We start from the raw sequence: 26,057 nt of genomic DNA, 5'->3' as shown, positions 1-26,057 counted from the left end.
GGTAAGCTGAGGGTTAATTCCTAAGAAACTGGTCTGTCAAGTACAAACTGAGCTGACGGTACCCAGAGACTAAGGATCACAAACAGCTCAAACTGAGCTAAGCCACTACCCTTTCTCTTCCAACATATCTTTAAATAATCAAAAGTACTTTCCTTCACCTAACATTTCATCATGTCATGTCATGCATGCATGTGCTCAGTCATGTCTGACACTACAACCCCATGGACTGTATCCTCTGTCCATGGGATTATCCAGGCAAGAATACTTGAGTGGGTTGCCATTTCCTCCTCCAGAGTATCTTTTCAACCCAGGGGTTAACTCGTGTCTCCTGTGTCTCCTGCACTGTAGGTAGATTCTTTACTACTTGAGCCACTGGGGAAGCCCCATACTTAGAGCAAACTGCATCCTGAACTCAAAATATTAAGAATGGAATGCTTACTACTGGTGATGCGGCTTCTGGAATTATTTGTCAGAGGAAGTAGGAGAAGAAAACCCCATGAGTACTAATCACTCTAAAGTTTGACTCTGCTTCAGTTCATCTGCTAATTAAAATGCCAGGCTACAATTTAGATGTTCTCATCTTTGGAAGTCCCGGCCCCCTCCATATTTCTAAGGCAAGCTGTAAGTGCCTTCCCCAGAAAACTGAATGCAAAACTGAATGTACTCATGTGTGTATACATACATGAACACACTAAGTCACAAACAGACACACCAGATTTTGACACACTATTTCAGGGCTTTAGGGACTGAACCCTTCTTGAATCTTCTAGCATTCTTGGATCCAGATTAAGAGAACTGTATTTAGGAAAAATAGAGGTATATTTAGTATATTTTTATTTTCTTTTTCATTTTTTAATCAGCACTTAAAGTTATGGAGGATGTACCACAAGAAACAGGAAATTATCTGTCTTTGAAACCCGTATTTTCCATTATATCCCAGGGCAATACTAGCAAGAATATGCAAAGATATGTACATAAAATGTTCAGTGAAGTTCAGTCTAAAATAAAGGAAGACTGGGCACAATCCAAATGCCCAAAAGCAAAGACAAAAATAAATAATCATGGCATATGCATCCAATAACCACTATCATGCTATGACATAAATGATCTGTATGTAATGACAAGGGCAGATGGTTCAGGAAACATAACATGAGCTTGAAAACCAAAAATCTAAAACATCTGGAAAAAAGAAAATTACTAAGGTAATAATTGTGATACAAATCTATTTCAGATGAAGTCATTTTAAACTTTAATATATTAATTTGTGCCTTTGTGCAACATAAGATTTAAAATCCTTAAGAAAGAATAAGATCACATTAAAGAAATCCTATTGAGTTCATTTTCATATATAACAGGAGATAAAATTCTAAACTGATTATTCTGCATATGGATTTTCCTCAACCCTGTATTTATCACATACAAAAAGTGGCTCATTACTACCTCTCAATAAATATAAAAGCTAAAACTGTAAAACTCTTAGGAAAAAGCACAGGTGTAAATCTTCACAGGTTTGAGCTAGGCACAGATTTCTTTGATACAACACCAAAAATGCAAGCAATAAAAGAAAAGGTTAATAAAGTGGACTTGAGCAACATTAAAAGGTTCTGCACTTCAAAGGGCACTGTTAAGAAAGTAAAAAGTCAAATCACACACTGAGAGAACAATCTTTTCAAATCGCACATCCAACAACAACTTGTATCCAAGAGTTTAAAAACAACAACAAAAACTCTTATGACTTAATAAGGAGTTGACATAATAGTTTAAAAAAAATTGGGAAAACATTTATAGCCATTTCACCAAAGAAGGTATAGAAATAGCAAGAAAGCCCATGAAAAGATGCTCACTATCATTACTTATTTGGAAACACATACCAAAAAGATAAGGAGATATCACACACATTCACAAAAATGGCTTTAACAAAAAGCCAGTCAAGAGTTAAGTATCAGCAAGGATGTGAAGAAAGGGGAAACTTAATAATTCCTTGTGCAGCCACTCTGAAAAACAATTTGGCAATGTCTTCCAATATTTAAAGCATATACACCATACAATGTTTCAGTTCCACTCCTAGATATCTACACAACAAATCAAAACATATTTTCATACAAAGACTTGTATACAAATATTCATAGCAACATTATTCATTATAGCTAAAAAGTACAAACCAAATGTCCATTAACTGGTGAAGGGGAAAAGAAAGAGTTGTCCGTGGTACTGAAATACAACTGTCAGAAATTCATTTCAATATTTCTAAATAATCCTTTTATACATTCAAAACAGCTCTATGCCAAGCCCATGCCCCCAGTTCTAAACATTAATTAGTCCAGTCTTATAAATCTGTAGCCACTTAAAATGTTCATAACAAGATTTCCCACAGTGAAATGATTTTTTAATGGGAACCTTGTATATAATCCATTTCCAACTCTAATTAGATTTATCTGGGGGAAAACACTATTGGCTAACTGATAAAACTAACCCTAGCTAAACAAAATGTTAATACGTTCTAAGTGGTGGAATATTATTACATCTAAAAAACATAATAATCAACATTAACAAGAAGCTGGAAACTGATTTTGGTAGTTACTCACAAATTACGCATTTTATTTAAAAACAAATATCGTGTTCTTGAGAACAGCAGCCAATATCTTCAAGCTTGCAGGCTCCACTTGTAACAAATGCAACTGCACAGCACTCAGGTCTTTACTCTGCTTGGATATGTGAGTAAAAATCATCATTTTCACAGCTGAGTAAGGAAAGTGCTGGGCATTAAGCAGGTTACACATACAAGCAGCTCTCATTTATAAGTTGTAATTTAATGTGGTTTTTACATTTACTGTTAATGTGTAACACACGGCATCTTACAGCTAAGCACTGTATTTTAACCTAAAAATAGTAGCTATAATATTCTGAAATGTGCCTCATGAATCAAAGACATGATGTGTGTGTTTGAGGGTTTGGATTAGCACTTCGTCAGATCTAGATCTATTGATATTACAGCTTGCTGAAAGAGGAGAAAGGAAGACAGGAAAGCTTTTAAGGTGCTAAAAAAAAAAAAATACACTAATCATTTTGGAAGAATTCCTCCTTCTTGCAAAGTGGATCCTGTGAAGCACTGCTGGCAGTCTCCCGCAGATACTGAGGACACTGAATGGATCAGGATGTGCCCTGTGGAGACACAGCATGCCCTACTCCAGAGAGGCCACATGGAGCCCGGCCGACACTTTCTAATTCATCAGAGAAGCAGAAAATGGAAAACCCAAAGGTCGCAAAAGGCTTCTCGTGTATTTTATGAAGAAGGCTGCGGGGATTTCAGAACAAGCTTATGGAGCTGAACCCAGCAGAAACACGGTGCAATTCTACACTGAACAGAGAAATGATGCTCCCCTTACAAGGCCAAAACACAATAGGTCCTCAACAGCATCCAGATCACACACATGCATCCTAGTTGGAAATTCCTTCTAGTTTTACTTTCTAATCCATTTTTACCACACACTGATCTTTCTGCAGTGGGAGTTTCCAATGCAGCTGTATTAAGCATTCAGTAGGCATTCACTCCGTGGTGAGCACTCTCTGGGGAGAGCACCAAAGGTGAGTGACACCCTTCCAGTCACCATACACGCCAAATCGCACCACACATGTGCTGACACAATGCTACGAGATGTTTGGGGGATACAGAAGAGGGAACGATGAGGACTCCAGGAAAACTTGATAAAGATGACGACAGCTTAGGTGAGATCAAGAGGGCAGCAAGATGATCAGAAACAATACAAGAAGGGCAGTAGAGGCAGCTGTTGTTCACTCAGTAGTGTCCTACCCTCTGCGACCTCATGGACCACGCCAGGCTTCCCGGTCCTTCACTATCTCCTGAACTTTGCTCAAACTCATGTCCACTGATTCAGTAATGCCTTCCAACCATCTCATCCTCTGTTATCCCATTCTCCTCCAGCCTTCAATCCTTCCCAGCATCAGGGTCTTTTGCAAGGAGTCGGCTCTTCGCATCAGGTGGCCAAAGTTCTGGAGCTTCAGAGAGCTCTAAATAACACCAAAGCTGTGAGCGAGCCTACTCAGAGAATGGGGTGAGTTCAGCATGACCGGAACACAGCACACGTTTGGAAGGCATGAAAAGAGAGAAGGCTGGAGCAACAGGGAGAGATGTAGCTGAACAAGTGGGGAAAGATCAGGGGATCAAAAGGTACAAAAACTGGGATAAAGATGTCGTGAAAATCAAGTCTTCAGCTGGACCTTGAGAAATAGTAAAATCTACCAAATCCCTAATATACGATCTGTTCTGAATCCCCTGGAGAAAACACCATAGAATTTAATGTGCTTTCAGATCCAGGAAGGGAAAACTGAATAGTTTCTAATCAATACAAGTCAAAACATGCCAAAGGAAGAAAGCATCCCCATCAGTCCAGGCCCCGGGAAAATGCTGTGACTTCAATTCAAAGGGAGTGCAACCACAGAAACCAACAAAGTCCTCTGCAACACTGATGCGGAACACCATCCCCTTCTGAGTGTCTCACCTTCTAGAACTATAAGGTCCACTCGGGTACCCAGCAACCTCATGTGGCTAGTAAAATTAACTTAAACAAAATTAAACAAAATTTAAATTCTGATTCCTTAGTTGCACTACCTATATTTCACATACTCAGCAGTTATATGTGACTATTTGCTGCCATACTGGACAATGTAGATATATAGAATATTTCCCTCACTGTAGAAAATTCTATCAATCACTGCTGTCTTGTAGTTACCATTTGTAGGAGGAAGAGGAGAAAAATCCTAAGGGCCAAAAGTCACCTTACAAACGTTTTTGAGATCCTGAGATCACCTGGTACTGAACTGGGGATACACATGTGTACTCAATAGATGGCTGCCAAACAGAAGTTTAATATAAAAGAAAGAATTATGGAAATGAGGTAATTGTGTATATTTGACTGTAGGCAAAAGCTAAATATTCTTGCCCTAACTCTATCAATAAGACTCCATAGATGAAGCTTTGAACCAGACTTCTAAAAGAACTACAAGGCATACAACTACAAATGAATTTGACAAGATGGTTACAGTCAATTTATAAAGATGTGGTGTATACACACAAGCACACACAATGGATAGTACTCAGCCATAAAAAAGAATGAAATTTTGCCATTTGCAATAACATGGATGAACTTGGAAGGTGCTGTGTTAAATTAAACGTCAGACAGAGAAAGACAAATACTGTACGATATCACTTATATGTGGAATATAAAAAATACAACATACTAGTGAATATAACAAAAGGAAACAGAGTTATAGGTACAGACAAATTAGTGGTTATGAGTGAGGGGGCAAAACAGAGGTAATGGATTAAGAGATTAAAAACCATTAGGTATAAAATAAACAAGCTACAAAGATAGATTGCATAGCACCAGGAATGTAATCAACATTATAATACCTATAAACAAAGTATGGCCTTTAAAAATTGTGAATCAAGGGAGGAGCCAAGATGGCGGAGGAACAGGACGGGGAGACCACTTTCTCCCCTACAAATTCATTGAAAGAACATTTGAATGCTGAGCAAATTTCACAAAAGAACTTCTGATCGCTAGCAGAGGACATCAGGCGCCCAGAAAAGCAGCCCATTGCCTTCGAAGGGAGGTAGGACAAAATATAAACGATAATAAGGGAGTCAAAAGAGCTACGGACGGAGACCCGTCCCGGGAAGGGAGTCTTAATAGAGGAAGTTTCCAATCACCAGGAAACCCTCTCACTGGCGGGACTGGGGGAAGTTTTCGGCACTGTAACTGGGAGGAAAAATTAAACAAGGCCCACAGATTACGTGCCTAAAAGCAACTCCCAGCGGAAAAGTACCCCAGACGCCCGTACCCGCCAGCAACAAGCGGGGCGGAACGGAGAGGAGCGGGCGGCATTGCTTAGGTCCGGCCCGAAGACCCTGAGAGCAATCGGAGGGAGCTTTTTTAAACTGTGGGATAGCAAGGGACAAAATTAACCGGCCCGAACACACTGCCAGCGGTTCGCAAAACAAAGGGACTGAGAATCTCCAGAGAAGAGCCGGCCCATCCCCGCTGGAGGTAGGAGGCAGGGGGGAGGGGAAAAAGGCAAACTCAGCCCCTGAGAAGCCACCCCCTCCCACACTGCAAACAGGCCTCCGGGTTCTAGCTGGAGACTTCCCGAGACCCGACTGGCGGTGCGTGCTGGGGCCGCGGAGGGAAAAAGCGCGCCGTACCCGGGGAGAGAGGGCGCCCAAGCCTCTGGCTGCCTGGGCCGCTAGCCGCGGAGGGAAAAGGCGCGCCGCACCCGGGAGAATACGCCCAAGCCTCTGGCTGCCTGGGCCGCTCGCCGCGGAGGGAAAAGGCGCGCCGCACCCGGGAGAGTACGCCCAAGCCTCTGGCTGCCTGGGCCGCTCGCCGCGGAGGGAAAAGGCGCGCCGCACCCGGGGAGAGGGCGCCCAAGCCTCTGGCTGCCTGGGCCGCTAGCCGCGGAGGGAAAAGGCGCGCCGCACCTAGGGAGAATACGCCCAAGCCTCTGGCTGCCTGGGCCGCTCTCCGCGGAGGGATAAGGCGTGCTGCACCCGGGAGAGTGCGCCCAACCCTCTGGCTGCCTGAACCGCTCAGGCCGGGGAAGGCACAAAACGCAGGAGCAACCGAATCTGCGCTTTTGTGGAGTACCCGAAAACTGGAACCGCACTCAACGCAGGGCCCGCTCCATATAGAGCAGCCGGGAGCCTGAGCAGTGTAGACGGCGAAAGCACAGACACCCGTGAGCGGGGCAAACCCAGTGTGGCCGGAACACGGTGAGCGCTATCCACACAGAGCGGTGTCTGTCTGCAGCGCCCCGCCCTCCCCGTAGCAGGACTGAACTGAACTAGAGAACCTAAATAAGAGATCGCCTCCGCCCGCCTGTGTCAGGGCGGAAATTAGACACCAAAGAGACGGCAAACAGAAGCCAATTAAACAAAGGGAACCGCTTCAGAAAGGACCGGTGCAACAGATTAAAACCCCTGAAGGTAACACCGAATACCCGGGAAGGGGCCTACAGATATCGAGAAGTGTAAGCTGGAAAGAGGAGCTATCTGAAATTGAACTGAACCTACGCTGACCGCAACAACCTCAGAGAAATTCCTAGATATATATGTACATTTTTTTTTAATTAAAAAAAAAAGAGATTTTTTTTTTTAATTTAAAAAAAATTTTTTTTTTTATTTAAAAAAAAATTTTTTTTCTTTCCCTTTTTTTTTTTTTTAATTTTTTCTCTTTCATTTTTTTTTATAATTCCCTATTACTCCCCCATTACTCCTCAACTTTCACTTTCATATATTTTTACGATTTTTTTATTTGGGAAAAAAAATTTTTTTTTCTTTTCTTTTTTTTTTTTTTTTTTTCTTGTTTTTCTCTCCTATTTCCTTTTAGAGTCCTCTAATACTCCTCTATTATTCCTTAACTTTCACTTTCATTTCACTATAGCCATAAAAATTGTGAATCAACATATGGAAATATAAAAAAAAAAAACACAAAAAGTACATAAAAACAAAAAAAGGAGCTAAGATATAGCTCACTTATCACAACAGATGTCTTCTAAAATAGTTGCTAGGAAAATGAATGACATTTTACACTTTAAAAGTGAAGCTGACCATTTAAAGGAATCCTGTGGAAACCAATCTATAAAGACGATTATCATCTCTTAATTTATCTAGTTAGACTACATACTGCTTTTGACCTAAAAAAAAAAAAATGCCACTTCTGTGTTGCTAGAAATAGTCATAAGAAGCTAAATTCCAGGGAGCAAAGGTTGAACAGCTGAAAAGGTACTGGTGAGTACACACCTCCTCCTTCCTTTCCTAGGACCAGCTCTCCTGAGACTCATACATATTAATACTTAATGAATCCAGATGAATTTTATTCATAAGAATTTCAATGAGGAAAGGGAAAAAGGACTAAAATTCAACAGAAAATGGACAAGAGAATTGAACAAGGAACCTCACAAAAGAGGCTCCCTCCTGAGGTAAGTTCATCTCACTAGCAACCAGAAAAATGCAAATCAAAATCATAAACAGGTATCTCAAAACATTTAAGAGGTAAAGTTTCGAAAACTATCCATGCAAAGGAGTTGGCACTACCTGGATGGGAGCAAATGGTAATCCCAGACACGGCTGCTGAGTGTGCAATGGGTAAAACCATTCAAGAGAATCATCAGGGATTATCAACTGAGGTTGAACAAACTCACTTATCTTAATACACACACCTCCAAGTCTGTACATGAGCACTAGGAACACTACAGAATGATGATATAGCATTATTTCAGTACCAAAATTGAAAATAAACCAGTGTCAGTTAGTATTAGAAAGGAAAAACTGGAATGTATGCGTATAGCAATTAATCTCTATACAGCAGTAACAATGAATCACCTGCAATACTTATAATAGCACGGATAAACCTCACAAATGTAATACTGAATGCAATAATTTCTATACAGCACAAAAACAGGTAAATTTAAACTACCACTCTGGGACAGCAAAGAGGAGGGTGTGCAGGGGAAGGCTTGTCACGAGCTGTTTCTTCAGCTGAGTGATGGGTTCATGCATGTTTTCTTTATGATACTTTATTAGACGGACATCTTTGTTTTATATATTTCTCCATATGAACCCAGGAGCTGGCGATGGACAGGGAGGCCTGGCGTGCTGCAGTCCATGGGGTCGCCAAGAGTCGTACACAACTGAGCGACTGAACTGAACTGATATGAATGCTATACTTCACACAGACACACAAAGCTTAAAAGAACAGTCTACAGACACCACACACACAGTGTGAGGTAACTGTTTCATTCCTCTCACAAGCACCTTTCAAACTCCTCCTCCCTCTCACCCAGACTCACCTCTTGCAGTGCTTTACTCATCAATGGTGACATATTGATACTCTCCCCTCCTTCTGGATGGATTTGAAAATTCACTCTTTGATAAAGAATCTGCAAAAGAACACTATATATTATAATAAAATTGTTTTTAAATTTGCCTCATTTTACAATGTAGACTTGAAATTTAAAAAGCATTCTTTCGAGGGGGCAAAAAAAAACAACAATAAATGCTATCTCCTAGTGGTAACAGGCTTACTTCAGGGCTTCATGAACACCCTCCCAAGGATGAAACCATGGTTTCAAGAGCAGAATTAACTGTGGAAAACCTGATATACAATGTAATGAATGACCAGGAGATGAAAATGTGAATTTCAGAATCTACATGTGTTTCACAACTGGCGTACCATCCCTGAGGCAGATCTAGCCTGTGAATTTTAGGAAACTGAGCTTCTCTCCAACCAAAGCCCACACCCTGATATTTCCAAACAGTTTCTAAGGGGATGGTGCCACCACTGGTTTTAACTCACATGATTTCCAGTATACTACACAGGACCTCTTCTTATATATTTTATTCTTGACAATACTAAAGTTCCCCATTATATTCAATAATTTGTTTCCTATACTCTTCTCTTATTTCTCATACCTGTAGCCTTTCTTTACTGGAATAAAGCCAACAACACTATTTTATAGCCTAATATCTTCAAATCCCTTTTCACAGCTTGTAAGTAACAAACTATCTTTTCCATAAATTAAAATTTTTATATTATTGAAAAAAAAAAAAAAAAGAGCACAAACCCAAGATCCAGAGACCCAAGAAAACACACGTGATACGGCTCCGGATTTACTTTGCTGGGAGACTTACTTCTGTCTGCAGAGAGCTGCTGGCAGCCAGGAGCGGCTCGATGCTGCTGGGAGGGCAGTGTGTCAGAGCGAAAGCCACGAGCTCCTGCCGAGTGGCCAGGTCCTGGTAACCTTCCGACTGCCCCAACTGGCTGCAGACAGCCCAGCTTTTAGAGTAACCTGGAAAACGGGCAAGAAAAGACAAACCGATTTTCACAAGCAGAAAAATATTTTCAATCTAACTTGAAAAATGTAACGGATTTTTACTAAGGTCTTATGTTACCAAAGCAAAGTCAGTCATAAGTGATATGTATTATTACATAAGCAGAAATACATAGTGATCTAAAATAGAAAAGAAACATTACGTGAGTGTATTATCCAGATGTTCAGCAGTGCTCCAGACAAGCTTTTCCGATAAACTACATTAAATTTCAGATGAAAATGACTACCAATAATCAACCTGGCAATGACTACAGATAATTTACTGAGATTTGATGTTGAGTAAAAACAGCTCAGTATTTGAATTCAGAAAGAACTGAGTGTGGCCCAAGCATTGTGTGAGCTTGAGAAAGGTCCAAACATCATCGTCCCTCACCATCACAAAAAAACAAAAATAATAGTAATTTCCTCTTTCCCTTGGTTGTAAAGTGAAAATGAAAGTTGCTCAGTTATGTCCGACTCTGTGCAACCCCACAGACTGTACAGTCCATGGAATTCTCCAGGCCAGAATACTGGAGTGGGTAGCTGTTCCCTTTTCCAGGGGATCTTCCCAACCCAGGGATTGAACCCAGGTCTCCCTCACTGCAGGCAGATTCTTTACCATCTGAGCCACCAAGGAAGGTTTTTAAGGGAATATTGTAAAGATTAAACAATCTTTATTTTAAAACAAACTGTACTTAAAAGCACTTTATACACTGCCAAGTACTAGAAAAAGATAAATTATTGTGGAAAGCTACAAAGAATCATCCACTTCACAGATGAAGACAGAGGTTCAGGGATAGTGCCAAAAATACAGTCAGAGTCTGACTCTTGGCAGAGGGCTTTTCCCTATGCAAGTTTATGCTCTGAACTCTTAAAATGCATCTTCATTCTTATTTGAAGGAGATCCAGTTAGAAAGTAGGTCTTGTTTCTAAGTACAAAGGCCTTGGCCCAGGATAATTTCTCTAAATATACAAAGTCAGAATTAATCCAAGTACTATCCTTATAGGTATAAATTTAATACGAAGCTCTCTAAGTAAATGATAGTGAATTAAGAGAATGACTTTCCAAAATACCATAACTATTCTGAACTTAATGGTACACAATCACTAGGTTAATATTTGACAGTTTTTTCATGAAACCAGTTTTCCAATGCTGAGGTTATAAAGTGTTAAGCTTTTTCCCAGTTTTCAACATTTTCACAGATGTATCACCAAACCCCCTCCTTGACCAAACTTCACTCAGGCTTCTCTGAGTCCTCTTCTAATGAGGCCTCTACCTTGGCCCAGTCTTTGCTGAACCTGTTATAACCCAGATTCAGTCAAGAATCCTGCCAAGTCAGTTTAAAGAGAATCTCTCACTCTTTGTATCTGATCACCCTGGCCTGCCACCAGTAAGTCGGTTTAGTACAAATGCCCCTATCCCAGATGTCTCATCACTGTAATTTTTCAACCACTGTTGATCCCCTCAATCTGATCCATGGTGATAAATTCCCAGCTGTCTTTTCTGTATTTGGAGTTGAGCCTGATTTCTCTCCCGTTACAAAAGTCCTGAATAAAGTCTTCCCTACCATTTTTAACAAGTGTCAGAATAATCATTTCCTTTACCAGTATACAACAAGTATACAAATCATCAGTGTGCAATGCCAGAAGGTATCACAAAGTGAAGCACTGCGTTGTTAGCCACACATAGGCATGCACAGGCAGTAGGTAAACATGTAAGTGTGCCTGAGTTTCCACATACTCAGGCACAACTACAAAAAGCACATCATTTAGCCCAGAGCCTATGACAAGACAACATTACTGGCTACTCCTCTGGGGAATGTGCTCTTTCATAAAGAAATTATTCCACAATAAAATCTGCTTATCCTCCAGAGACTTGAGTTATAATTTCAATATCAGTGGCAAGCTACTTCCCAACTGCTCGAATTAGAAAAGGATTTTGTGATCTTTTAAAGAAATTAAAGGATAGAAATACTGACAATGGAGTCACAAATTACGGATATTTCAAATTTGAAATTCTTCTTTTATATGAAAAATACATAAAAATTAAAATATTTACATAACATATTTTGTAATATTTTAAAATTAAAATATTTAACATAAAATTGCTATTAAAATTATGAGCCTTTTAATATGGAGTGGAAAGCAACCATATCCCAGATAAAACATAACCCCTTGAGTCCACTAAAGTATTTACATTAATATACAAGCACATGGAATACCTATTTATCAGTGCTCACAAAACATCTCCCAAGGCTTATGAACACAGTGTGGCTGGCTTACCAATTAGACCAAGTGATTTCAAGAGAGACCTCTTCCATGAGAGAGAACATTAGCCAAGTGTTAAGTGATGTCTACTTCACCTGTGGCCATCAGCTCCTGACAATGCACATTGGCAGCTTTGTAGTCATGGAAACGCAATGCCTGCTCCACTAGAAGGACGAGAACCTGTCCACGCCTTTCTTCCGGGTCTTCACCTGTAAACACATGCAAACAACCTACTGTTTGGGGCAGTATCGATTGATAGAGGAGTTCCTTAACTCTATCTTTCTAATTAATTCTCAAACAAAAAACAGAGATTAGAAAGATTTTTATAAGACAACAGGACAAAAAGTCAAGGCCACTTAGACCTTTCAATCTGTTTATTAATCATGAAATTATCTCTCAGTCTCCAAAGTGATCAATGATTAATATCAGCCCCATACAAAATATAAATTGGTACAACCATTATGGAGAATAGTATGGAGTTTCCTTAAAAAAGTAAAAATAAAACTATCATGTGATCCATCAATCCCACTGCTGGACATGTATCCAGAGAAAACCATAATCCAAAAGGATACCTGCACCCCCATGTTCACTGCAGCACTGTTTACAACAGCCAAGATATGGAAGCAACCTAAATGTCGATCAACAGAGGAATGGATAAAAAAGATGTGGTACACATACACAAGGGAATATCACTCAGCCATAAAAAAGAATGAAATAATGCCATCTGCAGCAACTTAGATGGACCTAGAGATAGTCATACTGAGTAAAGTTAAGACAAAGACAAATATCTTACGATATCACTCAGACACGGAAACCAATTTTTTAAAAAAAGAAAAGAAATGAAATTATTACAGAACAAAAACAGACTAACAGATATAGAAAACAAACTCAGTGGGGAGGGATAAATGAGAAACCTGAAATGAACACTTACACCCTGTTATATATAAGATACATAACCAACAAGGACCTACATTATGGCAAAGGAAACTCTACTCAATATTCCGTGATAATCTATATGAGAAAAGAATCTAAAAATGAGTGTATATATGTACATTTGTAACTGGATAACTTCACTGTACACTAATACAACATTGTAAATCTGTGATATTCCAGTAAAATACCAATATACCAGCCCCAGACAAGCCATTCCAACGTAGGTAGGTAGAGGAAAAGTTTTCCTCCAAATAGGGAATTTAAACATTTTTTTCCTGTTTATTCTAGTATTTGAATGTTCTAATTCTAATCAATAATGACAAATAAAAAGATAAAAACCATAAATACAAAGTAAAATGGATTTAAATTTTATAGTTTCATTGTGAGAAAGTTAGTTTGTATATCAGGTGATCTGAGCAGGTGACTAAAAGAAAAGACATAAGCAAAAACAGGCTTGAAAACAATGATTCTAGAAAAGTTCTACAAAGAAAGCCAAGTTCACGGGGAGAAGAGCCAGGAGTAGATCTGGACTAGAAATCTACTAAAGAAAATGGTCTAAATGTTTAATTTGAAGAAAATACTAATGGTAGCAGGACAAAACTTTGAATGTATGAAATAGAATTTAAACTATGTCCACAAATTCTTTGGTACTCCCTTCTAAAGATGGAGCTTACTGTTCCTCCCCTTGAGTGGGGATGACTAGTGATTTATTTCTAACAGAGTAAGCTGTAAACGATGGAGTCTGACTTCCAAGACGAGGTTGTAAAAAAGCACTACAGGCTCTGCCCTGCTCTCTGGACCAAATGCTCCAGGAGAAATTGAGAGGATGCCCAAGAAGCCCCATGGAGAGCTCCCCGGGACAAGGGGCTGAGGTTTCTGACACCAGCCAGAGAGTAACATAGGCCTGTTCCAACAGCTGTGGAAGCCATCTCAGGCTCACCCAAGCCCAGTCAACTTCAAGTGGAGCCTATAAATATTTTCCTTGAACTCGGGAGGGCCTGTGTGACTGCTTCCGTGTATAAGACACAATGGAGATGAAGCTGCCCAAATTCCAAAGCTAAATTACAGCAAAATGACATGAAACTTTTGCTGGTTTCCCTTGGGATATTGGCTCTGGGAGCCCTCAGCCACCACATAAGAAATCCAGGTGGTCTGACAACAACATAAGGAAAGATGGTAAGGAGAAACCACATAGAGAAGAGAAAGCCTGAGCTACTCCAACACCCAGCTTTTTCAATCTTCTCAGCCCAGGTGCCAGACATGTGAACAAAGCAGTCTTTGAGATGAGCATGGCCCTAGCTGATACATCTGACTGCAGTTTCATAAAAGACCCTGAATTGCCCAGTCAACCTTTAGAACTGGGAGAGATAAGAAGATGTGACTGTTGTTATTTTAAGCTGCTAGGTTTTGGGGTGGTTTGTAAAGCAGCAATAAATAACTGCAGCATTCTGTAAGCTTCAGATACATGTTACCCACCTGTGATCCCTCTCTTAACACCACTCCGCTCCCAGCTAAATATTACAATTGTCTTTCAGATTCTCAAACATCTGTTTACAGAAGCCGTGGACTACCATCATACCCCATGATGCAACACAGTTCTCTGCTTCTGCAGCCCTCTAAGATGCTAAATTCCTAGAGGGCAGCAGGTGTGTAATAGAACTCTGTATCCAAAGTAGTTGACAAAGTGGTATTACTTTCCTCTCTGGGGCCTCTAGTTCCCCATCTGTAAAATGCAGGTAAGGAGAGCCTGCAGTGAACAGCAGAAGAGCCAGTGTGTTAAAAGGGCACAGAAGGGAGCTAGCACACAGCAGTCACGGATACATAGTAGCTATTATGTGCACTCAGGGGGCTCACAATAAAAGCACCATGTTGAATGAAATATGGATACTAGTCTTCTCTTTTAATGATACTGGACTGAAGTTATAACACATTCAGTTTGTGAAACAGAGGTGGTCAAGTTGAGATGGTTCCAAATACGAGAACTAAAATAGCTGCAATAAAGAAAAGTGATTTGAACACCAGTTGTTCCACATAAATGTACTCGGCAGGACTGAAAAGTAATGTTCATACCATTAAAAATGCAGGCTTACCTCGATCACTGATATTTCTATTTTCAGGTCAGTGTCACAGGGATGAAAATGGAAATTAACAATAGTAGGCAGGTACATGGAAAATGCAGACAGCATCCCTGACTGCTTCATTAGTGTCTATGAACTGGATCCTTATGAAATTCTTCCCTAATGATCAGAGTGCTTTCAGAGTTTACAAAGTGCTTTCGTATGCATTAACTCACGTGGGTCTCATGACCGAGACTTAAAGCAGGGGGTGTCATTTCTATTTTCCAGAAGCTGAAGCTTCAGTCATTTAGCAAGTGACTAGGAGAGTAAGGACTGGGCCAGTCTTCAGATCCCACACTCAACTTCTATGCAGCCATCCAAGGCACCTCCCTGGCTGCCCGGCCCCCAAGGGATGCCCGAGCACATCTTCAAGGCCAGAGGTAAAGATGCTAGTCTTATGCTTTCAGAGAGGCTAGAAAAGGACATCTGAAAGTAAAATTTACTAAAACTATAAAGCCTTAAGAAGAAGAGTTCTATTTAGATTTTAAAACATAAATGTGTCTACCAAATATCTTCAATTCCCCTCACAAAACAGGAAGAAAACATCAACAACATTTAACAGAAAATGAAATAAGATAATGCATGTGAAAACTTAGCCAAACAGTAAATGCACAAATTTTTCTAAGTAATTATTCAGGTTCAAAAATATTACACCAAATGTGGAAACTGGAGGTGAACTAGTTGAGCTGGCTTGTCCTACTTTTTAAGTTTTCTGGTTATAAACGGTAACTCTGACTTCTCTTTCTGACCCTGCACGACCATGGAACCCCAAATAAGTATGCCTTCATTTAAAAGACAGAGGTCCAAGCAGCTCAACATAGGAACACATTTTTATAACAGGCCAATCTTTCTGGAAAAGACAAAACCTTGCTGAAAAGCAGCTCCTCTCACACCTAGTAGCGCGTATTCCAGTGTTTTCCTAGGATGGTGCACAGAATAACACAGATTCTGCAGTCAAGCATTCAAAACTTACCTGCTACCCTCAGCAGCTCGGCAAGGCCCAGCAGTTTGGTGGACTGCTTGTAGCACGTGGGGGACTGGCAAATACACTCCTTGATGAGGCCGATCCGATCAGAGCACAATCGCACTGCAAAGAAAGACACGCTGATGACTTGTGACCATGGACACAACAAAGGTACGATGACCTTCCTAATTTAAGGCAAATGAACAAAATGAAAACTGTGTTTGTCCCCAGATCAATAAGAATTAAGTAAAAGACAATTTAAAAAAATAATAAAGTTACTGTTAATTTTGAATAAATAATGTACAATAAAGATCTTTTATCACCAAAGTGATGAAACACAGCAAGTGAACTGACATTCTGAAATTAAGAGAGAAGTGCTACATTTTCAAGTCAGGACTAACGGAAAATTTTAAAGACAGTGGTATTTGTCTTTGAAAATTTCAGATACTTCCTCGTACACCTGTTTGTCCACCATACCTCAGCTTCCCAAAATCCATTCCAAATTCCAAATATCCACTTTATACCTCCACCATATCACTTCAGTTGGGAGAGTAAAAGTCCCTGAAGCGCTCACTGGTCCAATTTATATAAATGACATAAAGGAAAAAGGTAGTAGCTTTTCTTTGGAACAGGCTTTTGGAGGAAGGGTAAATTTCTATTAGAATTAAATTTCAGACTTTCAGAAAGGTTGCAAGAATGATACAAAGAATTCCTCTATAGTTTTTGCCAAGATTAACCCAGAATTCTCAGTGTTCAAGATATAACTTTCAGGACTGTTTAGGGAATATTTTACTATTATCTCCATCTGAGGAAGGTTAAGTTCAAAGCCATTAAGTTGACACAGATCACACAGCTCAGACTGGCTGAATCAGAATCTAAACACAAGAAGACAGACTCATGACTGCATGCCATGCCTAGCAGGGTGTTAGTCCCTCAGAGTCAAGAGGTACCCTTTCATTATTTTGGTTGCTGGAATAAACGTGCCTAAATTAATGTTTATTGAACATAAGGAAAGGAGAATGGAGAGAGGAGAAGGAAGGGACAGGAGGGGAGGGGAAAAGGGAGAAGGCAAAAGAGGGTAAGACCACTCTAATTCTGCCAACATTAAGAGGAACTCCAAGAAAAATCATAAAAATAACAGCTGATAGTTGCAGAGCTCTTACTATATCCCAAACTCCATAAAAATAACAGACTTAATCTTTGTAAGGAATTCGATAAGACGCTTAACTACACTCATTCGGAAAACAAGAAAAGTTAAATACAAAGAAAGGTTAAGATAAATGTCCAGTTATTTCGTAATATGCGAAAAAGTGGGTTTCCCTTGTGGCTCAGATGGTAAAGAATCTGCCTGCAATGCAAGAGATCCAGGTTCAATCCCTAGGTCAAGAATATCGCCTGGAGGAGGAAATGGCAACTCACTCCAGTATTTCTGCTGGTAAATCCCATGGACAGAGGAACCTGGCAGGCTACAGTCCATGGGGTAGCAAAGAGTCAGACACAACTAAGTGACTAACCCTAATTAACCTAAGGCTGGGCTTAACACAACACCCTTAAGTCCGGAAAACTGATGGACTCTATTGTAGAAAGAACACAGAAATAACTGAAATATCTTAAATTGGTTCACTTGAATATAAGAATAACTAATACAATATAGACACCCAAGATATATGGAAAAGTACACACACAAACACATCATAGGTGACCCTTACATAAGGAATCATTTTTATATATTTCTGATCCTATTTTCAACTCTGAGAGTGTAAGCAAAGAAGGGCATCAAAACAAGCAAAGTGACAAAGTGAACTACTGTACACTGACTACAATAAAAAAAAAATAGCTGGACCTTAAGTCTTTAAATACCAAGTTATTTTGTTGATCCAGTATTACTGATGAATATGAAAACAGTTTAAACCTAAACTGCACCTGTGGCATAAACACAACAAACAGTACAGAAAAGGAATATCCCATCTCCACATCCAGGAGTCATTCTAATAGGAAACTCCAAATCAATATACCAAACTGAAAAACTGTCAGGACATGAAAGCAACATCCTTCTTAAGATTCTCCTCAGTCAGGAAGCTTTTCAGAGGGGTGGCAGGTTTGGTTGGAGGTACTCAAATCCATCAGCTGATTTGCAAATATTGCTAATTAAGTACCACAGAAAAACCAGAGCTCAACATAATTTTCAAACTTCAGTAGCATTTGGGAAACCAACTTTTTTTTTTTTGTATTCTTTCAATCTGCTTGGATTAAATAACTAGCTAAAAGATAAACACATACAGGGTCAAAGCTATAATGACCTGACCTAACAAGAAATACAAGAAGGACAAAAGTTTCATAGTACTTTGGGCTCTTTCGTGATTGAAATCTTCAATTAAAAATATGTGTTTTGGGGGAGGTGGTTAATGATTTAAGACATTTGAGAATAAACTGAAAGTGCTTGCTGGTAACTCTAATTAATCCTCACAATTTAAAGAAGGTTTGAGCTCAAAAAATTACATGAATGGTACAAGTGAATAGACTTTTTTAGCAATTTAACAATCACCTTGAATATACCTATTTAAGACACTGCAGGATATTTACAATCACATACTTATTACTTTCAAACAATAATCAAGATAACAGTAATACCAACTTTCAAAAAATCTTAGAAATTTGTCTCACAAGCAGAACTTTCATTTTTAGTAAAACTACAGTGGAAATCCACACGAAAATGTCTCCACTGGCTGACATTTCCGAAGATCCATCTGACTCAAATTATCTCAGAAGATAAACACGCCAAGACACCTGTAACAGACTATGACTGATCAATGATATTAGAAGTTAAAAAAAAAAACAGCAGAGACACTATTCCAGTGAAAATTTATCAAAAACCAGAGATGAAAAGAACTTAGTTAAACCTCTCCCACTCCCAATTCTGAACATTCCCAGAGTTAGAATAAAGATAAGAGCCCTTTGCTATACACCTGAAACACTGTCAGTCAATTATACTTCAATAAAAAAATAAAAATCTTTTCAAGAATAAAGATCAGAGATTACATGGAAACTAGCCAAGCATACCACGAATCACCAAACACACTCACTTCATTCAGGGCACTGAGGTCCAGGATCTGAAGCAACAGAAAATCTCCCTCCTGCTTATCAGGTGAGGTTCAGGAGACTGGGATATGCCCACTGTCCCAAAAGGACACATGACTTGTTTGGGCTGGTACTAATCTGACTTCCACCTTTAGGTAAAAGAACTTGAGCAATGCTAACATATTGTTAGTAATTTAACTCTAAACAATTTCCTGTCATTCCCTCTGTTAAAAAAAAAAAATGCGGATTCAATTAAAGAATATTCTACAGTAAGCATAAGAAGAAATAAACTATTATCATTTAGAGCTACTTCTAAATTATGCAATTGAAACGAATAAATTTCAATCCAAAACTGATGTAAACGTGAAACTCTCATTTGTAATCCCCAATTTCTCTTTTTGCTTTTATCCAACAGCCTCACCGCTGTACTAATGTCACTGAAAAGTGGGACAGAGGGCAGAACCTATTGCTAGTGGATTAAATGACCAAAAGTGCTCCTTATTTAGACACCTAAACAGGAATACTAGTGAATTTATGCAAAATAAGTTAATAAAAGGGCAACAGTTACGTAGAAAACTCACCTTGCAAAGGCAAGATCTTCACCCCAAATTCTTCAAGGCACCCCAGGGCCTGGATAAGATCGAGCTCCTCTTGAATGGCAGCGGGTCGATCTGTTATCAGCTGTAAACAGCACCTAGGACAAAATCATTTTTAAAGTGGAAAAGTAGCATATGTTCAGCTAAACTGCCCTTCTATGAATGACAACACAGAGATCCAACACATTTATCAGACAGCAACATCCTTCCAGGTATTCTGCTAGAGGCTTTCTGACATCTTACTTAATCCTCACAGCAAGCCTGTGAGACAGAGAAATATCACCACCTGCTTTTCAAGGAAGCCAAAACTGAAGCTCAGAGGTGAGCGATTTGCACCGGTTACAGCACGTAAGGTATCAGAGGATAAAGCAAGATATGTTAGCTCCGGGCTTAGTGCTCTGTTTACTGTTGACTCCAAAGATAATGATGATATAAAAAGGATTAAGCAAAAGGACAGAATTCAGATAATTTCCAGTTATTCTTCTAAGGAAAGCAGAAATGTCTTGATTTCAGTCACAACTTTCTCTCTCAAAGGAAATAAGAATAACCTAACAAAGTGCACAAGAGACATTCTGCTGATCAGAAACAATCAGTTGGTGATGCAGTACTGAGATAAATGTAAGTGACAGTGATTTGATAATCTAAGAATTTGTAATACCCATGAGGATTTTAAGCAAATTTTGTGAAACTCAGAGAAAGCATACTTGATAAATTTTAGTTAACAACAAACCTATTTTCTGAAAGATGCACGTAGAGGAACAGTGGGACATGAGACTAGAAAGGAGAGGCAGAGATCAGGCCATGAAGAGCTAATGATGCTAAGATCCTGGACCATCACAGGAAGATGTCTAGGCCAGTGTCTACCTATATGACCAACGGAAAGATATAGGCCTATCTTCTTATTGCAAAAATTAGGGCATTCAAATCAGATAAGCCCATGGCTGATTCATGTCAATGTATGGCAAAAACCACTACAATATTGTAATTAGCCTCCAACTAATAAAAATAAATAAATAAATCAGATAAGCACTAACACATACTACTGGTTCAAGAGGTAACAGTATATAACCTATTTATGGTATCTACCAAAATTTCAACTGCATTTACCTTTGAAAACAGGAATTCCAGCTCTAGGAATTTATAGGCTTTTTTTTTTTTAATAAAATACACTAAATTGGGAACTAATTAAATAAACTAAATAAAAGTCAAACAATGGAATATTCTACAACCACCGAAAAAGAATGTAACAAACCAATATGTACTTACATGAAAAAACCCTATATATAGATAGTGAGTAAATAAAACAAAACAGAGAAAGGTATGTACAAGTCGTAAGCACCTGTGACTCAAAAAAGAAGAATGCAATATTCAATAAGATATTCCAGAAGGATACACAGGAAATAAATTAAAAATATAGAGAGCATTAAAGATAGGGGAACTATGAGGAGAAAGACATTGTCTATAGCTATCTTTCTGTATTTTTGAATATTTTATCTCATGGCTGTATTGCTTCTTCAATTAAAAAAATTAGTAAATAATAATTTAATCAATAAGAATGGATGGCTATTTTCTATTTCAATAAAACTTTGAACAATTAAATACATCTGAGCTAACAAGTCACAATCAGTTGGTGCAATGTTATACACATATGACACTTTTAAAATTAAAGTGTGTCCTTATAGGAGAAATTCCATGGACAGCAAAGCCTGGCGGGCTATGGTCCATGGGGTTGCAAAGAGTCGGACACGACTGAGCAACTAACACTTTCACTTCACTTTCATAGGAGAAAGGAGATGGATGAAAGGAAAATACTGCAAGTATAGTTTTTAAAATGATCTCTAGAAGCATCTGTCAAGAAGATTTAGGTCAAACACAACTCCCAGTTTCAAAGGCTGTTCTATTTGATATTTTCATCATCTGAAATAGAAATACTATCCCTTGGGAAAGGAGAAAAAATTTACTAACTATTTTAAACAACTTTGTCAAGTTTAATAACATGCCTGGAGAAATCTTGACTCTGTGATAAGATTTCACTGGGGGAAAAAAGTTACCTTTAAAAGTCTTGCTAGAGTTGAAGCAACTACTAGTCATTGGAGGGGAAAAGTAACTAAATAACTAACACAATCTTGACACCACAATAATACAAATAAGCCTAAAATCTCAATGCAAAAATAAAACAACTGAAGTAGTAAGAAAATGAAAAATGACTTTAATGATCTCTGGAATTACAGGTCTTTCAAAGTCTGACACAAAAGATAGAAACCTTATGTAAGAGAAAAGAATAACAATTACAATTTTTAGAAATTCTAAATAGCCATTTAAAAGATAAATTATATATAAAATAAAAAGCTAGCAACATAGTTAAGCCATTAAGAGAGGCAAAGGGCTAAAGTTCTACATGCAAAAAAAAAAGCTCCTAAGAATCAATACCAAGAAAAAGGAACGCTAACTTTCCTATACAATAGGCCAAGAGAGGAATAGAATCCCTAGTCCATAGTTTTCCACTTGGAAGGGACTTTTGGGTTTTATTATCTAATCAGGTCCCCTGTCCCTAAGGAGACTGGAAGCCATGTAAAGGATACAGACATGGCCTAATGTGCTAAAATTTTCCAGAACCCGGATTTGCAGGTTACCACGTGAATTTCTTCCAATAGAAGAAAAGTATAACCTTACAGGAAATCAGCTAAAATGACTGTGGAAAAGTGTTCTAGAGAAAAAGGGTCATAAACTATTGAACACTCATGACATAATTAAGTTTTCTTTCTATACTCAAGCACTAAGCAACTGTACCCTAAACAGAAGGGTCACTCTGTACTTGTGATAACATACTTTGTACATCAGAGAATAAAACCAACAATGCAGTGTGTGTATTCTGACCCCACTCTCTCTTATGGAGAACACAGAGTTCCTCTACCTGGCCAGATCCATGCAGGTGTCAGTGAGGCTGGTAGAAGAATTGAAGTACTCTCTGCTGGCTGCCAGAACCAAGTCAATACTTTTTTCGTAACTGACCCTGTATTGGGTTTTTCCTTTATGGGCTATACTAGTTGGTGGATTTATTGAGCAAGCACTGCAGTGCATCATCTGCCCAGCCAGGTGGATGTTCTCAAGGCGACTGGAACACAGAAGACTTTCTGTAAATATCTGAGGAAAAGAATAAACTAGAATTAGTGCTCAGAAAGGGAGGACTCGATTCTCAACACAATGGAAGCTCTGATATCCAAGTATAATAAATTTTAAAAATACCTCCATTCTACAAGTAGAGGTTGCAGAATATCATGAATGTACCTCAATGACAATGAAGCATATTTGAAAATGCTTAATTTTATGTTATGTGAATTTCACCTCAATAAAAAAAAAAAATCTCTCTTCTAGCAAGAAGAAATAATTTAACTGAACAAACTAACAGTAAGCATACTTTCATGTGTTACAATGAATACTTAAGTAAAATACCTAAAGTTCACACTCACTAAAGTCAGGTCCATTAGACATACTGTCCCACACTCTGGTTAAACTATAACATTTTTATTTTTTAAAAGAAAATCTTTGAATATGGTACACATAATTAATGGCTGCTTGAAGCACATAAAGTCAGTCTCAGAAGTGTATGTGCATGCTCAGTCTATCAGACAAGTCTGAATCTTTGCAACCCCACGTACTGTAGTCCGCCAGGCTCCTCTGTCCATGGGATTTCCCAGGCAAGAATACTGGAGTGGGTTGCCATTTCCTTCTCCAGGGGACCTTCGGTCTCACTAAATACCTAAGGTACAAATGTTCTCCTTACACCTCATCACTAGAATGACAATAAACCACGTGACATTTTTTTGCCAATCTGCAAATTAAAAACTATTTAAATACAACAGAAGCTACTTGGTGGAAGGTAGTTGTGCAAATACCACAGTATTTTACAAGGCAACTTATAGCACCAATTAACATAAAATTAATTCTATAATTGAGGTTATTTACTTATTCCAAAAAAGTCTCATTAAAGAGATACATTTAAGCCCACATTAATCACAGTGACACATAATCAGCACAAGCACTTCCCTGGGAGAACGTCCCTGGGACTGCTCTTTCCTATCACGCCACTGTTGGATGAGGACAGAAACAGAAGCAAGAACTGAAAAGATTTCATGGACAGGCAAGGGTTTCCTTATAAAAAGGAATAGTACCCAATTTTGATAGGATCTCTTTAGTTTCAATTGTTCTAAGCTTCTGGAAAAGGTAGTTTTAGACAGGCCTTTATTAAAATGACTGGCAAGGATAAAACTACTAATCTCCAACAAGGGATCTGCTATAAAATACATATTGTGGCAGAAAGCAAATTATCAGGCAGTAACCCTAATCACTTATACGACAGGTGAAAATGGCTCACTCCAGGTGACCAAAATGACTTAGGTGTAACAATTTCTCTTTTCCTTTGATTTATTCAGGTAAGCCACAGAGAGTCAATGCCCAAAACTGAAAACTACAATTCACTCCTATTATTTTAAAGGTTTTGCTGAAATGAACAGCACATATTTCTGCTCTACAGGCTATATAAAAATCCTGCACCTTATCAAAACTGGGCCAATGAGATTTCAAATTAATTTCCAAGAACAGGTAAACCGAATATAACGGCCACAAGTCAGTAAGACAATAGAGCGTAATTTAAACAGCACTAAAATATTTTAAAATGCCAAATCTGGGTTATTCTCTAGAATCAATTTAAGACAGTTATAATATGCTTTAAAATGTTTTCTCAAAGGAGAAAGACTAATAGCACAAAGCTGTTAAAATATCAAAGCCTAATACAAATAAATGTGTTAAAATATAACAAAAACGATTTAATATGTCAAGCTGTTATGATAGATTACACAAAAGTGAGTTCAAGTGTAATATATTTAATGCCAATTTTTCAGTCAGAATCAGAACATAACAGGAAATAATGCTATGCACACTTAGAAACTACTTTAAGCATACTAATGACAGTTAAGATTTGGGGCCCCATATGCATAAGATTATTTTCTCCTGAAACTGAATTTCCAGCTTTGCTTTAGATACAAGGGGGAAGTTACTGGCAGTTGTGCATGGTCAGAGACTGCAATCATCAATATAAACTTTACACCCATCAAGCACATAAAAATCTGAAGTTCAAATACAAAACTATTCATTTCTCAACAGCCTATGTTCATTTCTCAACAGTGCTCTTTTGTTAAAACCACCTTGAATTAAAATACAGCTGATTTCATAAAACACAGACCTATTTTATAACTCTCATTTTATCAACAGGTTATGCTTCGTGATTGTCAGAGCAGAGCAACACAAGAAAGAAATATCCTACATAATTTGGATCTGGCTTATGTGATAGGAAAATTCAAATGGGAACACTCCTTTGAACTGTATCTCATTAAAAATAGGTTAGCTGGATCATTTTTCCATGCAAAGCCTGAGGAATTTGGTGGTAATACACATACCTTCCAAAATAAGGATTCAATCCTCCCGGGTTATAATCCTAGATAACTAGCCATCCTTAAGTACCCTTTGTACACCAAATACTAGAATATGCACTAGGGGAGCTGAAGATGAACATGATCTAATAATGCCTGCCTATAGGCTAATGACCAAGAAGAAGAAACATACATAGAAACATGCAAGTTACTACATTTGAAAGAAAGGCTACACAAGAGATGAGCTATATCAAAGGACAAAGGAAGGCATCTTAGAGGACATGACTGAGCTGAATCCTACAAGTTATCATCAATTTTCAAATTTAAAAAAGAGGAACATATTCCAGGTAGGCAAAGGGAATAATGTGCAGAGTCACAGAAGCAGGGAACAGCAAGGTGAGTGGAGGGACTCAGGACAGATCAGACACCACTGAGCCCAGGGGACACAGTAGAGAGTGTCAGAGGCGAGAAATGCACAGGGTAATCCCCAGTGGCTTTCTATGACAGGGTAAGAAACATGGGTACTTTCTGACTGTAGATAGGGAATAAGCAGCTCACTCTTAAGAAAAAGAGTGTAATAAAAAGGTCTGCTTTAGAAGAATACTCTCAATCGGCATGAGTTAGGAGACACGGAAGGAGCGGAACAAGTTTGGAAGGCTATTGCAACTTAGCAGAGATGAAGACCGGGCAGATTTGAGAGACTTTTCTCAGGTACATGAAGTCGTCTTTCACAAGTCACAAGTGTTAGTCGCTCATTTGCGCCCAATCTTTGCGACCCCATGGA

At 38.7% G+C, this 26,057-nt stretch overlaps 1 protein-coding gene across 1 annotated transcript in view; it reads right to left on the bottom strand.

Moving 5' to 3' along the window:
• Positions 1 to 26,057, bottom strand: part of NBAS (NBAS subunit of NRZ tethering complex) — a 312,019-nt gene that overhangs the window by 141,755 nt on the left and 144,207 nt on the right. The window contains exons 30-35 of the mRNA XM_070451500.1: positions 22,759 to 22,988; positions 19,830 to 19,942; positions 16,180 to 16,293; positions 12,252 to 12,365; positions 9,710 to 9,867; positions 8,869 to 8,958 (exon numbers count right to left, since the gene is read on the bottom strand). Of these exons, the coding sequence (XP_070307601.1) occupies positions 8,869 to 8,958; positions 9,710 to 9,867; positions 12,252 to 12,365; positions 16,180 to 16,293; positions 19,830 to 19,942; positions 22,759 to 22,988 (819 nt within the window). The remainder of the gene's footprint in view (positions 1 to 8,868; positions 8,959 to 9,709; positions 9,868 to 12,251; positions 12,366 to 16,179; positions 16,294 to 19,829; positions 19,943 to 22,758; positions 22,989 to 26,057) is intronic.

This window comes from Odocoileus virginianus, chromosome 2 (assembly GCF_023699985.2).
Source record: "Odocoileus virginianus isolate 20LAN1187 ecotype Illinois chromosome 2, Ovbor_1.2, whole genome shotgun sequence".
Taxonomy (NCBI): Eukaryota; Metazoa; Chordata; class Mammalia; order Artiodactyla; family Cervidae; genus Odocoileus; species Odocoileus virginianus.
The sequence above is the reverse complement of the archived record's forward strand: the minus strand, read 5'-3'. Positions and strand labels throughout refer to the sequence as shown.